Source organism: Thunnus maccoyii, chromosome 8 (assembly GCF_910596095.1).
Source record: "Thunnus maccoyii chromosome 8, fThuMac1.1, whole genome shotgun sequence".
NCBI classification, from domain to species: domain Eukaryota; kingdom Metazoa; phylum Chordata; class Actinopteri; order Scombriformes; family Scombridae; genus Thunnus; species Thunnus maccoyii.
Genome location: NC_056540.1, coordinates 7,845,648 through 7,860,716, shown reverse-complemented (window position 1 = coordinate 7,860,716; position 15,069 = coordinate 7,845,648). Strand labels below are relative to the sequence as shown.

The 15,069-nt window shown below is 40.4% G+C and overlaps 1 protein-coding gene across 1 annotated transcript in view; it reads right to left on the bottom strand.

Annotated features, from left to right (window-relative positions):
- Nucleotides 1-15,069, bottom strand: part of si:ch211-159i8.4 (matrix-remodeling-associated protein 5) — a 32,915-nt gene that overhangs the window by 5,526 nt on the left and 12,320 nt on the right. Inside the window, exons 4-14 of the mRNA XM_042418000.1 lie at nt 13,247-13,376; nt 11,352-11,590; nt 10,872-11,023; nt 6,745-9,900; nt 5,490-5,755; nt 3,866-4,139; nt 3,547-3,747; nt 2,935-3,453; nt 2,621-2,792; nt 407-670; nt 135-261 (exon numbers count right to left, since the gene is read on the bottom strand). Of these exons, the coding sequence (XP_042273934.1) occupies nt 135-261; nt 407-670; nt 2,621-2,792; nt 2,935-3,453; nt 3,547-3,747; nt 3,866-4,139; nt 5,490-5,755; nt 6,745-9,900; nt 10,872-11,023; nt 11,352-11,590; nt 13,247-13,376 (5,500 nt within the window). The remainder of the gene's footprint in view (nt 1-134; nt 262-406; nt 671-2,620; nt 2,793-2,934; nt 3,454-3,546; nt 3,748-3,865; nt 4,140-5,489; nt 5,756-6,744; nt 9,901-10,871; nt 11,024-11,351; nt 11,591-13,246; nt 13,377-15,069) is intronic.

Sequence of the window (15,069 nt, the reverse complement as noted above, 5' to 3'; positions counted from 1 at the left end):
TTTGATTGTCATTAAAAAGACAGGAATTCCTAATGAACAAAAAATGTTCTCAGCCAGAAATTAAACAGAAACTAATGGAAAACAATTGTCAGAAAAATCGACCTGCCTGAAGTCATTATTTGTCTTGTTCATACCTGGAAAAGCTCCATGTCCTCCCCATTGGGCCGCTGAAAGACACACAGATAATTTCCACCATCCAACTCTGTTAGCTGAAGTATCCTCAGAGTCCCATTATGGAAAACTTTAATTGGTCTCTCTGGACTGGAGGTAGATGGGGGGTTAAAATGAGGTTGAGATTAAAGCAGTCAGCAGTCAGTTTAATGGTGTCTGTATGGGCTTAATATATTTATAGTTTTATCATTATTGAATTGATTCATAAAGTTAAAAAATGAGGCATTTCAGTTACCTGTATCTATGTTCCATGATGGTCTTGGAGGGTAGCTGCCAAATGGTCCCTCTTGTGGATCCAGTAGACTCTGGGCAGTGGAGGTAGACAGCAGAACCGTACATAGCTGAGACAGAATGCTGGCGGGATGGCACAGTATGGCGGTGGTTTGGAGGGATGGGAAGAGGAGGAGGCTGGCGGGTGAAGGAGGGGGAATCTGCCCTCACCTCCAGCTGGACGGTTCTTTTGGCAATGCCTACAGTGTTAGCGGCTACACACTCGTACCTGTGGAAAAATCAATTTTAAACAGACTTATTTTAAACTCCCAGTTTAAGATCTCACATGACAGACAAAGATGTTGATTTTAAACAGTATAGTCTTCCTACTTTCACTTGTTGGTACACAACTTCTGACTTTGGAGGATATGGCTGGTTCCTGTTGTCAACAAATCTCATGTGCAGAGCCAAACCCACAATTAACTGATGCTACTTAGAAAAATTGTGTATCTATCTAGAGCCTGATATATTTTATTCCTCTGCACCATGGATCTCCATTGTTGTCCAGAGACACATCAATGAGCCACACCGTTGCACTGGGTGACATGTTCCTTGGCCCCAAAGAGTATGGCTACATTTGTTTGTTTCGAAACAGTTCCAAAGGCTAATAACAGCAATCACGTTTTCAGTCTCTGGAGAGTGGACTGTTATTAGCCTAAATGTCTGTACCAATTTTTTGCCAATCCATCCAACTCCTGGTGATAGGTGATAAAGGTAAAGACAGGGCCAAAGTCATCAGGATACATCATTTAGGAACTATAAATGTATGTGCCAAATATTAAGCCAAGCCTTCCAATAGATGTTCAAACTTTCAACTGAATTTTTCCCCCATACCTCTATCTAATTAATGGGTAATAACAACAACAAACAACAAATGAACGTATTGCTCTGTCTCCTCTGTTGGTAATGCAAAAGTACTGTAACGTAACAAGTTACTTTTTAATGGCAGTAATGTTGTAATGTAACAAGTTACTTTTAAAAGTGACACTGCCTGAGAGTTTACACTTTCACCATATTTTCAAAATGAAGGTCAGAGAAAAGGACTATTGCCGTTTAATCAGCATTACTGGGTAAACACTCGATATCGTAGGCTAAGTGATAGGCATATGTTAAATTATTAAAACTGTTCTGGCCAAATTTAGGGCTAATTGATGGGCTTATGTTCAAAAAGACATGTAATCAGAAAAATGTCTGAAGATTTGGAAATAAACAATTTATTGATTTTTAATGCCATCTTTAGATATTTCTATTCAGTGCTTTACGCATGTGCCACAATAATGTAATAGTTTTGAATTAAAATATCTTCATTTGGGGGCTTTTCCAAGCAAATATTGATATGTGTGATTGTTGATTAAATCAGCATATATATAATTCTGCCACCCTTAAATCTCCATGCCACCCTCTTTCCACCCCATGAATATTACTTTAGATCCACCCCCTGAATGTAGGAGGAATCAGTGGGATTAATTCTCTGGAGACGTTGAATATCTTGTACCAGATTTTATGGCAATCCATTCACTAGTTGTTTTGACAAGAAATGTCACTAAAAAAAGAGTCAGCCTTATGGTGACACTTAAAGCAAAGTCAGAGGATCCCCACAGAAAGTAGACATCATCATCTGGAGCCTATACAAAATTTCATTGTAATCCATCCATTAGTTGATAGATTATTTCTGTCTAGACCAAATTGATGGACTGACATATATTGCCATCCCTAGAGCCACGCTGTTAGCAGGGCTAAAAAGCTAATTTTATATCAGTGATACTCGACGTTATAGGAAGCTATTGTCATAAATGTATGATCATGTGTCGCTGAACATTAGTTCACAAATGTTGAAAGTAATGTTGTATAGCATTTGCAATATATATCTCATTAAACTTGAGGTTAAGAAAAATTGTATAAAACTTATACTGTCAATTTCTCTGGCTTTAGAAATACATTTAAAAACTTTAAAAAACACAAACCTTAATTTGTCTGACATAAAGGTCTAGATCGAAATCACATTTAAATTGACAGTATTCATTAACTATGTAAAGTGATTAAGAATATAAACCAATTAAACATCTGAAATCAGATTCTTGGCTTAGAGTAACTGCACATATTCAACTAATTTAATCAGTGTGTAGACAGACAGGCAGAATCATATAAAGATAGACTGAAAGAAATATACATCTCATACCCCCCTGCATCAGCTGGTGAAACACTCTTCAAATAAAGTGTCCCGTTAGGGAAGACAAAGAGCCTGCGTCCCAGAAACTGTGATGGCTTCACATGGACACCTGCTGGGAGTATCCATTTCAGAGCAGGCACTGGTTCACCCTTTGCAGAGCAATGGACATATACGTTCCTGCCTGGTTGGATATGATTTTATTAGTTTAGAGTACTCCAATAGGATATAAACATTTTATTGTCAGCCATATCACAAGGACAACTTTCTGTATGGGAAGATTAGGTTATTTTCTTGTTTTATGACTTGACATTTCTGTACTATACCTGGCTGGATGATGACAGTATCCATTGCTCCTTCATTGATGCTTGGAGGCAAAGCTGCCACATGGAGATGATAAGTAATTGTATCAGCACCTGCTGCATTGCTTGCGATACATTTATAGTCCCCTTTACTAGAGAAATTGGCAGAACGCATTTGCAGGGTTCCATTTTGAAGCAGAGATATTGGAGAAAGGAGGGTGCGAACAGTCCCGATTTCACGAACAAATGTTCTGTCTGGAAGAATCCATGAAATTTGGGCTGGTGGTTTTCCAGAAGCAAGGCAGTCAAGAGTCACACTTTTTCCTAAGTAGATTGCTATCTCTGTGGACTTGGGAGGTTGGATCTTAGGTGCCTCAGTCTGGACTGCTAAGGTGACCACCACACGATCCGATCCAAACCCATTCTGGGCCGTGCAGAGGTACTGGCCTCTATCCTGAAGCTGGACTTTTTTGATAACAAAAGTTCCATTTTTGAAGACTTCAAAACGGGGACCATGCTTGCTGTTGGCTGGGATGGTGGCACCTGAGGGCGGAACATCAAAAACAACAAGACAATGAGGAGAGAAAGATTTAAATTCTCTTCCTCTTTCTTTCTCCTTCCATCTGTCTCTCTTACCTGTGGAGACTTTGGTCCATGCGATGTTGGGTTCGGGATTCCCTGTTGCTTTGCAGGGCAGAACCACATCACTCTCCGCCAGCACTGACACACTAGCTGTGGTTACCGTGGTTATGCGGGGCTTCACCCCACCAGCCCCAGCTCCCAATACCCATGGGAAAGGAGGTGCAGCTGTGGGACCCCGAGAGCTGATTCGTCCTGCTACGCACACATTTAAACAGCAAAAGTAATAACACTATTATTAATTAAAACTTTTAAAACTAAACTATTGTTTTCCATTATAAACCCATAACCTATATCTCTGCAATTATGTACCTACCTCCAACAGGCCACTGACCTCCATACCCTGGAGTGGTGGGGTGCTGAGAGCGAGGGGTTGGGATGAAACCAGAGAATGAGGATGATGAATGTTTAGCAGGGTTTGGAGGTTGCAGGGTGAAGGACACAGGGGGTGCTAGTAGTCTGGGGTTGTGGGGTCTGTGTGGGGATGGAGGGCTGGGTTTCTGTGTGATGGGGGATGGGGGATTGTGGTAGCTAGTGCGAGGTTTGGGTGTTACCCTCCTCCCTAGCTGAGCGATGCGATCGAGCTGTGCCTGGAAAAATCCAAATCAAAGTTCTAAATCAAAATGATCAATTATTATAGTGCTAACATACAGTATTTCTACCTAGAGGTAAATCCCATCTCCCAGAGCTGATTCATCATCATTGCCATCATTAGCAATTGTGTTGCTAGAGAAAACAAGTTGAAATAAAAAACAACAACCAGCAAAAACATTTCTTGTCAGCATAGAAAAGCCACTGCATTTATAAACACACATATATGAACACTTGTAGGAGATAATATATAATAATAATAATAATATATTTAGATTAGATACACAGATTAGAAACTGCAGTTGCCACGCTATGCCTACTCTAACAGAACCCTTTAACTGATAGGCTGACCTGAAAATGAGGTAAGTTGGTTTAACATATAATGGACTTGCTGATGGTGTGTGCAACTTTGATGGGTTTTTTTTAGTAAGGCATAGATTTGTGGTCCAAAAATTATACCTACTGCTTCTCTGTAGGGCTAGATTTACTTATTTCATTCTGATATAAATTATTTAATGCTGCATTAATTGATTTATGGCCAAAGGGGGATAGAAGCACTTTTAAATAAGCTAATATGCTTTATATAATATTGCCTTATACATTGCTCTGGCAAATGTGTTAGCAAACAACAACCTTCAATCATCCAGTAAATAGGGAGGAACATTATCAACCCATTGGAGTCAATTTTGCCATATGATAAATATAAGTTCAATATTCACTTTCCTTTTAGTGGTGTCAATTTCTACCAACTACCACGAAAAACACCTGTGTCTTTAGCTACTAGCTGCATTTTTTCAAATGGCTAGTCATTTTTTTCTGCAATGCTTGACATTTTTACTCAAGTCTCACTAGGATCAGATTCTAGAGTTACATAACTGATGGAATAAAACAGATGCAAAAAATGTACTTTTCCACTGTTCTTATCTAGAGTAAAATTATTGCCATCATAATGTCTGCCTGAACTTTTGCCACTAAACCTGGCGGAAAATGAGCATAGTGCCCAAGAGAGCACAGCTGTTCCCTCCATTGGAATTAATGTCCTTTCTCTGCGCAATTTCAAATTTGCACTGTTGGTGTGAAAACCCTGTAGTCCAGCTCCTTTAATAGCTGTGTTGTATGTATTACCAAATAACTGTTGGGCACACCCAAGTGTACTGACACTGACACTGTGGATGCCAGTGCTTACACTTGCCCCTAAAATGAGTTTATAATCTTACATGCTATATGTATGGAATATATTAATCAATTTTCTCTCTCATATGTGTATACTTTAATAATATTTAAATAACTAACTAAATGACTAGAGACTAGGGAACTATGCACAACCACAAACCCACTGGGCATCATACCTGTCTGTATCTGTTCCTCAGCCTTGATAGAAACAGTTGATCTCTGGTTTGGGTCCTGCTATCAACATGATGATTTTGATGAAAATTATGCCTCAGGTGGGGACTGGAGATTGTGAAGCTAGAGTTTCCAGATGATCCAGAAACTGTAGGTGTGGGCTTCACTGTTTCAGCTGTGATCTCTGGTCTGTTGGTGACAACCGGGCTTTGAACCCAGGGGTGGGGCAAAGGCCACGGTTGATGCGTGGGCACAGGGTGTGACCCAGTACCTAGGAACAGGAAGCAAGCCTTTGATCAGCGGTGGAAGAAGTACTCAGATCCTTTACTTTAGTAAAAGTATCAACACAGTTATGTAAAAACACACCATTACAAGCAAAAGTCCTGCTTGAAAAATCCTACTTCAGTACATAAGTTTTAGCAGCAAAATGTACTGATATATATGACATCATTAGATTATTAATACTGAATCAGTGTTAGAGCAGCATGTTACTGTTGTAGCTGCAGGAGCTGGAGCTAGTTTGAACTACTTTATATACAGTTATCTAGTTTAGTCCAGTGGTTCCCAACCTAGGAGTTGGGCCCCTTCAAATGGTCACCAGGTAAATCTGAGGGGTTGTGAGATGATTAATGAAAGAGGAAAAAACTAAGAACAAAGTTCTGATACACAATTCTGTTTTCAGTTTTTGGACTTTTTCTCTAATCTTTGATTTTTGGTGAAATATTAGATCATTTGAAGATTTACTGAAATTAAACCATGTGAGAAGTTTAGAGGGAAAAATCACTATTTGGTGGAGCTGTTAACAACTTAAAGACATCTGAAATGTGACCCCGACTACACATTGCTTTTTGTAAGACATCAGAAAGGTTGGAAACCACTGGTTTCATCTTGCTTGTTGTTGCTTGTAAAGTATGCATATTATCCATCGTGTCAATTCTTCATATGAAAAGTAACTAAAGCTGTCAAATAAATGTGGTGGAGTATAAAGTACAGTATTTCCCTCTGAAATGTACTGAAGTGGAAGTACAACATAACATAAAATGGAAATGCAAGTAGAAGTACAAGTAGATCAGAATTGTACTTAAGTGCAGTACTTGAGTAAATGTATTTAGTTACATCACATTACACATCCTTTGATCAAATTCATTTCCCTGCATGCCAACCAGGGTTACTGGGACATATCATAACATAACACAAAGCCAACATAATTTTCTTTTTTTTTTAGTATATTAGCTGGTCATAGTAATAATAATCATTTACCATGCCTGGGATGAGGAAATGACCTTTGACCTGGCCAGGAAGGGTAAAGGGGGTTGTGATGATGATGATGATGTGAAGGCCAGCGGGAGGTCGGGGGTATGCTGGGAAACTGGGAATGCCGGTCTGGATTCACTTCATCCTGTTTTCCAGTGTTTCTTTCTTGGTCTGTTTGTGATGTCTGGGAAGAGGTGGTTTGCCCCTTTCCCTGGTTGTACTGGTGCAGCCAGGGGTGAACTGGCTCTATAATGGGAAAACTGTGGATCTCAGGCTTTGCTTTTGGCTTATCCACTTCTGTATTTTCCTTCTGGGTAATGTCTTGTCCTGTTCTGCCTCTTGTTGAATGTGAAGTAATGACTTTGGAAGATGAGGTTTTTTCTCGGCTTGGTGTATTTTGTTCCAGTGAAGGTCGAGTGTGAGGTCGTAGTCTATTTTGGGTCGTTAACCGGATGCTATCCCACGTATTGTAGTTCTGTGTAACCCACTCCTTTTTAGGTTTTTCTGCATCTCTTTCACTGCCCTCTGTGTCTATTTTGTGGTTTTCTTGCCCTTCCATTGCTGTTATAACCTCCCTCTCACTCTCTCTTCCAAGATTTTTATTATCTCTGCCCTTTTCTTCAGTTTGTTTTCTAATCTCCACCCTCTGTCTCTCCAATTGGTTTAGGTTTACAGTGTCTGTCTCCTTTTCCTGAACGGTCCGTTCAGTTGGATGAGGGGTACTTTCTAGCTTTGGAATAACAATTGTATTCGGATTAGGTAAATTATGTCTATCTGCAGAGCTACCTACATGGGTATCTTTTTCTCTGTCAAGATCATGAATGGTATCAGGGGTTTCAGTGTTTGATTTTTCTGTTTCATCCACACTGTCACTATCTTTGTAATTATATTCTTCATAAAATTCACCTTCATCTTCCTCTGTCTCATACTCAGCAGTTGTGACTGTGGTTGGAGCAGGTGTTGTAGTAGTAGTAGTGGTAGTAGTTGTAGTAGTAGTAGTAGTAGTTGTAGTTGTGGTCGTTGTTGGTATGGTAGTTGTTGGTGGGGGTACAGTTGTTTGGGGCTTGTTTGATGAGTGGTAGAATGGGTTTAGGTGCGGATGGACTCTTCTCATTGGTGGTTTTCTTCGTCTATAAGGTGGCCTTCTCCTGTTTGGCCGACTGGGAAGAAAGTTGGAATTTCTTCTCCCCTCTCCGAAGTGCTTATTTTCTGCCTGTTCGACTGGCTGAGGCATTTCAGCAACAGGAGAGTCTGTGATAGCTTTTGATTTTTCTGTGATCGCACCAACACGGTGTATGGATGATTCTGTGCTTCTGGGAGGCGGAGGCGGAGGCTGTAAAACCTTTGGTTGTGTTTTCAATGTTTCAGACTCCTTACCTTTCTCCCCTTTCTTCTCTGTTGAATGAGTTTCAGTCTTAGTTCTTGTGGTAAAGGAAAATTCTGTTGGCTGTATCCTAATATTAGGAATAGTAGCATATGGGAAAGTGCTAGCAGTAGTAGGGGTGGTAGTTGTAGGGGCAGGTTTAGACGGACTTGATTGGACAGTGCTGGGCTCTGGTAGTGACTGCTCTGTAGGCAGAGCAACACTTGGTTTAGCATTAGCTTTAGCCAAAATCTCTGCCCAGCGATTTGGATCTATTTCCTTTACAGATTTATTAGGTTTTCTCTTTGAATCTTTCATTCTTATCCTTTTTGAAAACCCATTAGGATTCTTTTGTTGTGTTCCTACCCTCTTAGGGAACTGTGTAGCAAAAGGACGTATAATTTCTTGGTAATCTCCCCCTGAACCCTCTCCTTCTTCTGCACTAACCGGTAAGATTGGCTGCTCTCTCTCTGTCTGTACTTTGGATTTTTCAGAGGCCTTTTCCCCTGTGACTTCCACCATGTGTGATAGCATGTCAACTCCATACAGATTTGAGGCCAAACAGCTGTATTCCCCTGCATCATCTTGTGTCATCTTCCTTACCACCAAAGTCCCATTTTCTGTTACTTCTGCCCTTCTTGTCTGTTGTGTGGGAAGAAGCATTTGGTTTTTGGGCAGGTACCACATAGTTTGACTGGGCTGGACTGCGGTCACCTCACAAGGGAGAGACAATGAGTGTCCTCTTTCTACAACAATTTTCTGACCATTGAAAGCAGTGGGGCTGAGTGAGCGTTCTTTGATGGTGAGCCTCAAGGGCATTAAATCCACACCAGCTTTGGTTCTGATCATACAGTGGTAGAGGCCTGAGTCAGACTGTGTGGCATTCCTAATTATAAGTGCCCCTGTCTCCGAAATCTCTATTTTATCAGTTGCTTCTTCCACAATTGACAAATCAGGAAATATCCACTCCACTTTCACCTCCTGATCTGAAGTCACAATACTGCATTCTAAGTTAACCTTTGAACCCTCAAGAGCAGTCTGAACTCGCCCTGCTGTCCCACGGCGAATCAGTGCCCAGGAAGAAGTAAGGTCATTGTCTTCCTGCCCTCCATGGCTGTTGATGTGCTTGGTAATTACTGTGGTGAAATCCATCACCAGTTTCTTGGTTGTTGTCTGCTTTCTATTGAGCCTTAAAGTGACTCTGGGTTGAAGCAGCCATGAGGGTTCTCCTACCAAATAACCTTTTAATTCTGTGAAATATGGCGAATTTTCATTCACAGCTTGGGAATATTGATAAGTTGCTCTGCTGTTGTTACCTCTTTGTTGACCTCTCTCCAAGATAGCAGGGCTTTCGTAGTAATATGCAACCAATTGCCACAGATTTTGCAACGTCTCCCGATCAATCTCACACTCAAGGACAGTCACTAGTGATACATTGACAGATAACTCCCCAGGTGAACGTGGATTTACTGTCCAAGTCATAGGTGAACTGTCTCCAGGGTGGCGCACATCACATGCCACATGAGCACTGTTTCCATGGCTGTCAGAGAGAACGATGGTCAGGTAGCCTAAAGGCTTTTCAAAGTCACGGGTGTATGGGAGGTCAGGGTCTGCTTCAGATTCAGCCCACAAAGGATTGTCCCACTGTTTGAGGGTGGAGCGAAGAGCTGGCCGTTCACAGGTAAGCTTGTCTGGAGTCAATCCTAGCAAGAGGGTCCCGTTCAGGGGTTGAGGAGAGAAGCACTGGGGGCAAGTCTCACTGGAGCCTGACTCCCGTTCCTTCTTACACTTTATTACACCTGGGAAAAGAGGAGGAGAGAGAAAGATGTGAGAGAAGAGGGAAGGATTGAAAAAATAAGAGGAATTAGATGGAAAGAGGAAGGAGGGAAGAGGGGATGGGGTAAGAGGGAAGGGGCAGTTGGGGGGGATGTATATGTATGTATGTATGTGAGATGTGGTAAAGTAAGGAATTAGAATGAGATGTAAGAAAAGAAGAGGGGATATATAAAAGATGAAACAAATCTGAGATTATAAGGGTTTGGAAAATGCAAATAGAGTTGTATCTATTTCTGAGTTTGAGTTCAGTGAAGGTTCATGCATAATCATATTTCAGTCAAAGACTGTTTTGTGTGTTAGACAAACAGCTAATATATTGGGACTGGTTAAGATGATTAGAGACAGCATAACAAAACAATGACAAATGAGAGAGAGCACACATGTATGTTAAGCTCTGTATGAGAAAGTATGGTGAAAGAAAAGTAATACATTTATTTATTTTTTTTAGATATCATATGGAACAAAAGTAGTCAATTCATTGAGAGTAGCTGTGTCCTTCATATGCTGTACAGAAGCTGGCATATGAAGATATGCAACATTTTCTGCCAGTGCTGTGTTCTGCCTGTGGTCAAAGCAATTGTCTGAGGCCCAGAGATACACCAAAACCAGTTATTAAATGTTCTGTCTTGCCATCTAAATGATTAATTTACAGTAGTGTTTATTTAGATGATTAAATTGTTTGACATGGAGTTTTTGACAGAAGTTAATCAATCATATAATTAGTGTTTCTTTGCTCTTCATCTTCACTTATAATGTATGATATTTTTCCTTAAAACTGCACTAATCAATATTTTTATATATATCAAATGTAATCTGAAAGCTTACCATCAGCCCTCTGGCCTTCGGTGCTGTTTTGGTCATCTGGCTTCCAAATAAGGAGGTGAGGAAAATGTGACATTTCCTAAAGTTGGAATATTCATTCTTGTGTCTTTACCTTCATGTGTGGAGCCCCACTCTATCAGCCAGTGGAGTTGACAGTCACAGGTCCAAGGGTTACCATGCAGAGAGAGGAGCTCGAGCCTGGGAGCTGTATTCAGTGCTGCGGCAGGAAGCTGCTCCAACAGATTGTCCGACAGGTATAAGTGTCTGAGACAAAAACATTATATCATTTCCTTCACTTATTGGACTACTGGGTGACAGGGATGGTGTCTATCCTGACATGTATTGTGCTGAAGGCAGAGAAATAAATATAGTACTTATGAAGTATGACGCAAAGGTATAGTAACTGAAAAAGCATAAGCTTTTTAGTAAGCATTTTGGAATCTACAGCATGTGTCTTTAAACAGGAGGGAATTGTTGTTAAGAACATGTAAACTCCACACACAAAACTTCTCAAATATATGCTTAATATATTAGTTGGTTCATCAAATGACCAACGCTCAACCATAAAATCCATTCTTTTTGGATTTCTTACTTGAGTCCAGAGGTCCAAAAGCTTCCTAGTATTGACACTGTAATGAAGGTATGAGGGTGGATCTCTTTGAGAAGGTTCCCCTCCAGCTGCAGGAGTTTTAGGGAGGTCAGACCTGAGAAGGTGTATGGCTCTATAAAGTTGATGAGGTTGTGGTCCAGATGGAGACGGATCAAACTAACAAGACCCTCGAACAGACCAGGGTTCACTGATGTTAGTTTGTTGTAACTCAGTTTCAAGATCTGGAAAACGCAGAATTAGTATTAAAATTACATTTACTGAACATTAAAACTGTCAAACTCAGACACAGTCCTGATATACCATTGGTTTAGGAAGGTGTTTAGGATGAAGAGTTACAGAACAGTTGAATAGCAGACCGCGCAAAATTTGCATCCCATTTCAGTAGTCTTTCTGGTCACCTGACAACTGTAAATCCAATATTGTATTCTTCTCCATCCACTCCATCAACTAGTGACAAAAAATGGATGTCTTAATCTTGCTAGATCCTTGACTTTCTTCTGCTTCTTGTTTATTTTGTATTCTTGCTTTTATATGCCAGACAGGTAGTGTAATGCCCACATTTTAATCTGAGGGGAATTTAGTGACACTAAACCATACAGTCTATGTGTGAACTGAAAACAGTGAGCTAAAAGTAATTAACAGTGGCTAAAATATGTGAACAGCTGCAGAGAAGGGAGCAATATCTCAATGGGTTTAGCACCATGAACAACCTTACATTATACAAGGTAATTTAGTGGATTCTAATTCAATCTTAATTCAGGTTTAATAGTGTGACAGTAGCATCCCATCCTCACTTTTAGAGATTAGAGGTCTTTAGGGATAACTATTCCACCAAAAACTCAAGGACCCAATGCAACTCAAATTGAGTGCTGGGTCCAGACTTTGTAGTCTGCCTCAGTTCCAGGTCCAATGTATTGGCCCGGTTCTTTTGGTCTGTTTAAATGCCAATTTTCTAAGGTTGTGATTGGACCCAACTGGACCCAACAAGCAACTTACAGTATTACTGGCCTAAATGTAGTTTACTATAGGTAGGATGAGTTTTTATTTGGCTCTATGTGTACGTACATTGTGTGGTCTCCAGGTGTTAACTGCCCAAGTGTGATTCACTACTCTTATATGCTTTTCCATCATGTCCTCTTTGTTGCGTATCTCTTCCACAGAAGACAATAAATGTCATATTTGAAAGAGAGAAACATAGTTTGATTCATGTAATCCTGAAGTGAACTTGGCCATGGAACTTGATAACAGTTTCCATTAAAAGCCCAATCATGTCAGTTTTTAACCAGATTTACTCCAGCCATGATTCAGAGCCAGATCCGGAAAAGGTAACAGATGCAAACACTCTATAAGGGTTTGACATAAATTAGAGGGAGCACATCAAGTGTTTAACCACTTTCCCTTGACTTGGATCTGTTGGAACCATTTGACCTAAGTATGTCCAAGAAACCACAACTTCTTGCAGGATTAAGTCCCATAATTTATGGAGCCACATAATTCAATCCCAGGTGCAGGTTCAGTTGCTCTCAGGTCAATGTGGAATGCAAAAATCAATTGAGTGCCCCATCAGCAGAAAGCTGAACCCTGTATGTTCGAAGTTGCTCCAGTTTTTTTCATCACCTTCATCCACACAGACTCAAACAAAGAATTACAAGCTTGCAGAGTGTAAAGCTGACTCATGTCATATTACAGAATTTTTGGATAATGATGGCATGCAAACTTTACTGGACTAAACAACGTTGCTCTTATGGTCATGGATAGTTTATTACAATGCAAAAAGAATAAACAACTCAAAGAGACTGATTTAGAAGACACATTCAGAGTGGTTAAGTGATAGTACTGTAGTTAAGGTACCAGGACAAACACATGCTCACACATACCTGTAGTGATCTCAAGCTGTAAAACGCCCCAGCGTGGACTGTGCTAATGTCATTGCCATGCAACATGAGCATTTCCAGTTGCCGTAGTGACCTGAATTCTGACCCCTCCACCTCCGTCAGGCTGTTGTAACTGTTAGAGAGAAAGTAAAGCAGTCAGTGCTTGTATGTGTATCTGGGGCAAGGTGACCTTTTAATTGAAGAACAAAAGATAGCTGGAAGGAATGAGGGATGGAAAGAAAGAAAGAGGGGTGAGAGATACGTCAGTCAACCTTTGACCCCTAATGATTTCCTCATTTTTAAAACTTCACCATGTGCAAGGCAGAGGAAACACACACACGAACACAGATTCTGAGTTACTGTGATGCATTTTTTTCTCAACCCTCTAAGATCCAATGTACAGTAGACATTCAGTATAGACAGGGGTTTCTGGTATTTGTTTTGCCTCCTTGTCAACAGCATCAAAGTAACACTTTAAAGCAGCAGTGGTCTGTGTGAATAGGGCTCAGGTACATAATCACACCAGCAATCAAAATACAAAGAGCTATTAAAAACCTCTCTTGGAGTCTTTAGGTTTCAGCACATTACAACAGATGTCCTTCCAAGAGTCAAACCGATTGCCAAGTACAGTATAGAACAGCAGATGCTAAAGTCAAATGCGTTATTCATCAAAGGAACACAACAGAACACACTGTCTATTGACAGTGCTGGACTGATTTCAGCGTGAGAGTTAGTCAGACCTTCCAACTAAGGGATCAGAATAGTATTGTCTGACAGTCTACTATCCTGTTGTGAGTTCCTAAGCTGTAAAAAACTCTACATTCCCAGGGTGCAGTTATCCCTACCCAATTGAACACATATGGGAGATTCTGGAGTTTTTTTTCCACTGCCATCAATAAAACAGACAGCTCGCAATATATCATTTAGTGGTCACTTTCATCCGGAGTGTCTTTCAGTGCCATGAATGCACATATTTCTAGTGTAGGTTTCCCCATTGGGAACTGAACTTGGAGCCCTAGCAGTATTGGTGCTTTGCTCATATACCATAACAGAACCTATTGCATTCCTCCAGTATACAGTAGTCCCAAACTTTCACATAACTAATTTCACATTGAAGCACATTGACGTCTAAAGCCTGACAATTATCTTATTAAGAAAAGTTTGATTGATGTTCAGTCAAATAAATGAAACCATCTTTGAAAATGAAGCAAACACTTTCGATACTCCCCTGACACCAATAAGATCGCTGTGTGAAGTACTGCTGGATTGACAGCTTCAGAAATACAGTTGCATAGTTGAACGCAGCCACCCCAATTTGAATGTCAGAAAGGTGTAGGGGAAAGGGTTTCAGACACTGTGCGACAATCCTAACAAGCACTTTGTTTGAAGAATAATAGAGCCCTAAGGGTACCATCGCATGTAAACTTCATTGTAAACTATGTAAACTACATTGTCCAATTTTCTTTGTTGCTCTTATATATGTAGATTGCAAGGCTCAACAGTGCCCAAATACAAGTGAACCAGACACAACGTAAAATACCATTCACTCCCAAATTGACAGTATTGGTAACTAGTCATGTCTTGCAATTAGAGGTGACTAGAGCTAAGGAAACTGTTCAATTCTTCATCATCACCATATCATGTTTGAGGCAACAGATCCTCATAATGAAATGACCATATAGGTCGATTGTACCTGCACTCCAGAACAACTCATAGGAGTGTTTTCTAATATCCCACCTCTATCGGCAGTAATCTTAAAAAATAATGATGTTTTATGGTGTGACAATGCTGCGTGGTTAAGGTCTGGTTAGGTTTAGGCACAAAAC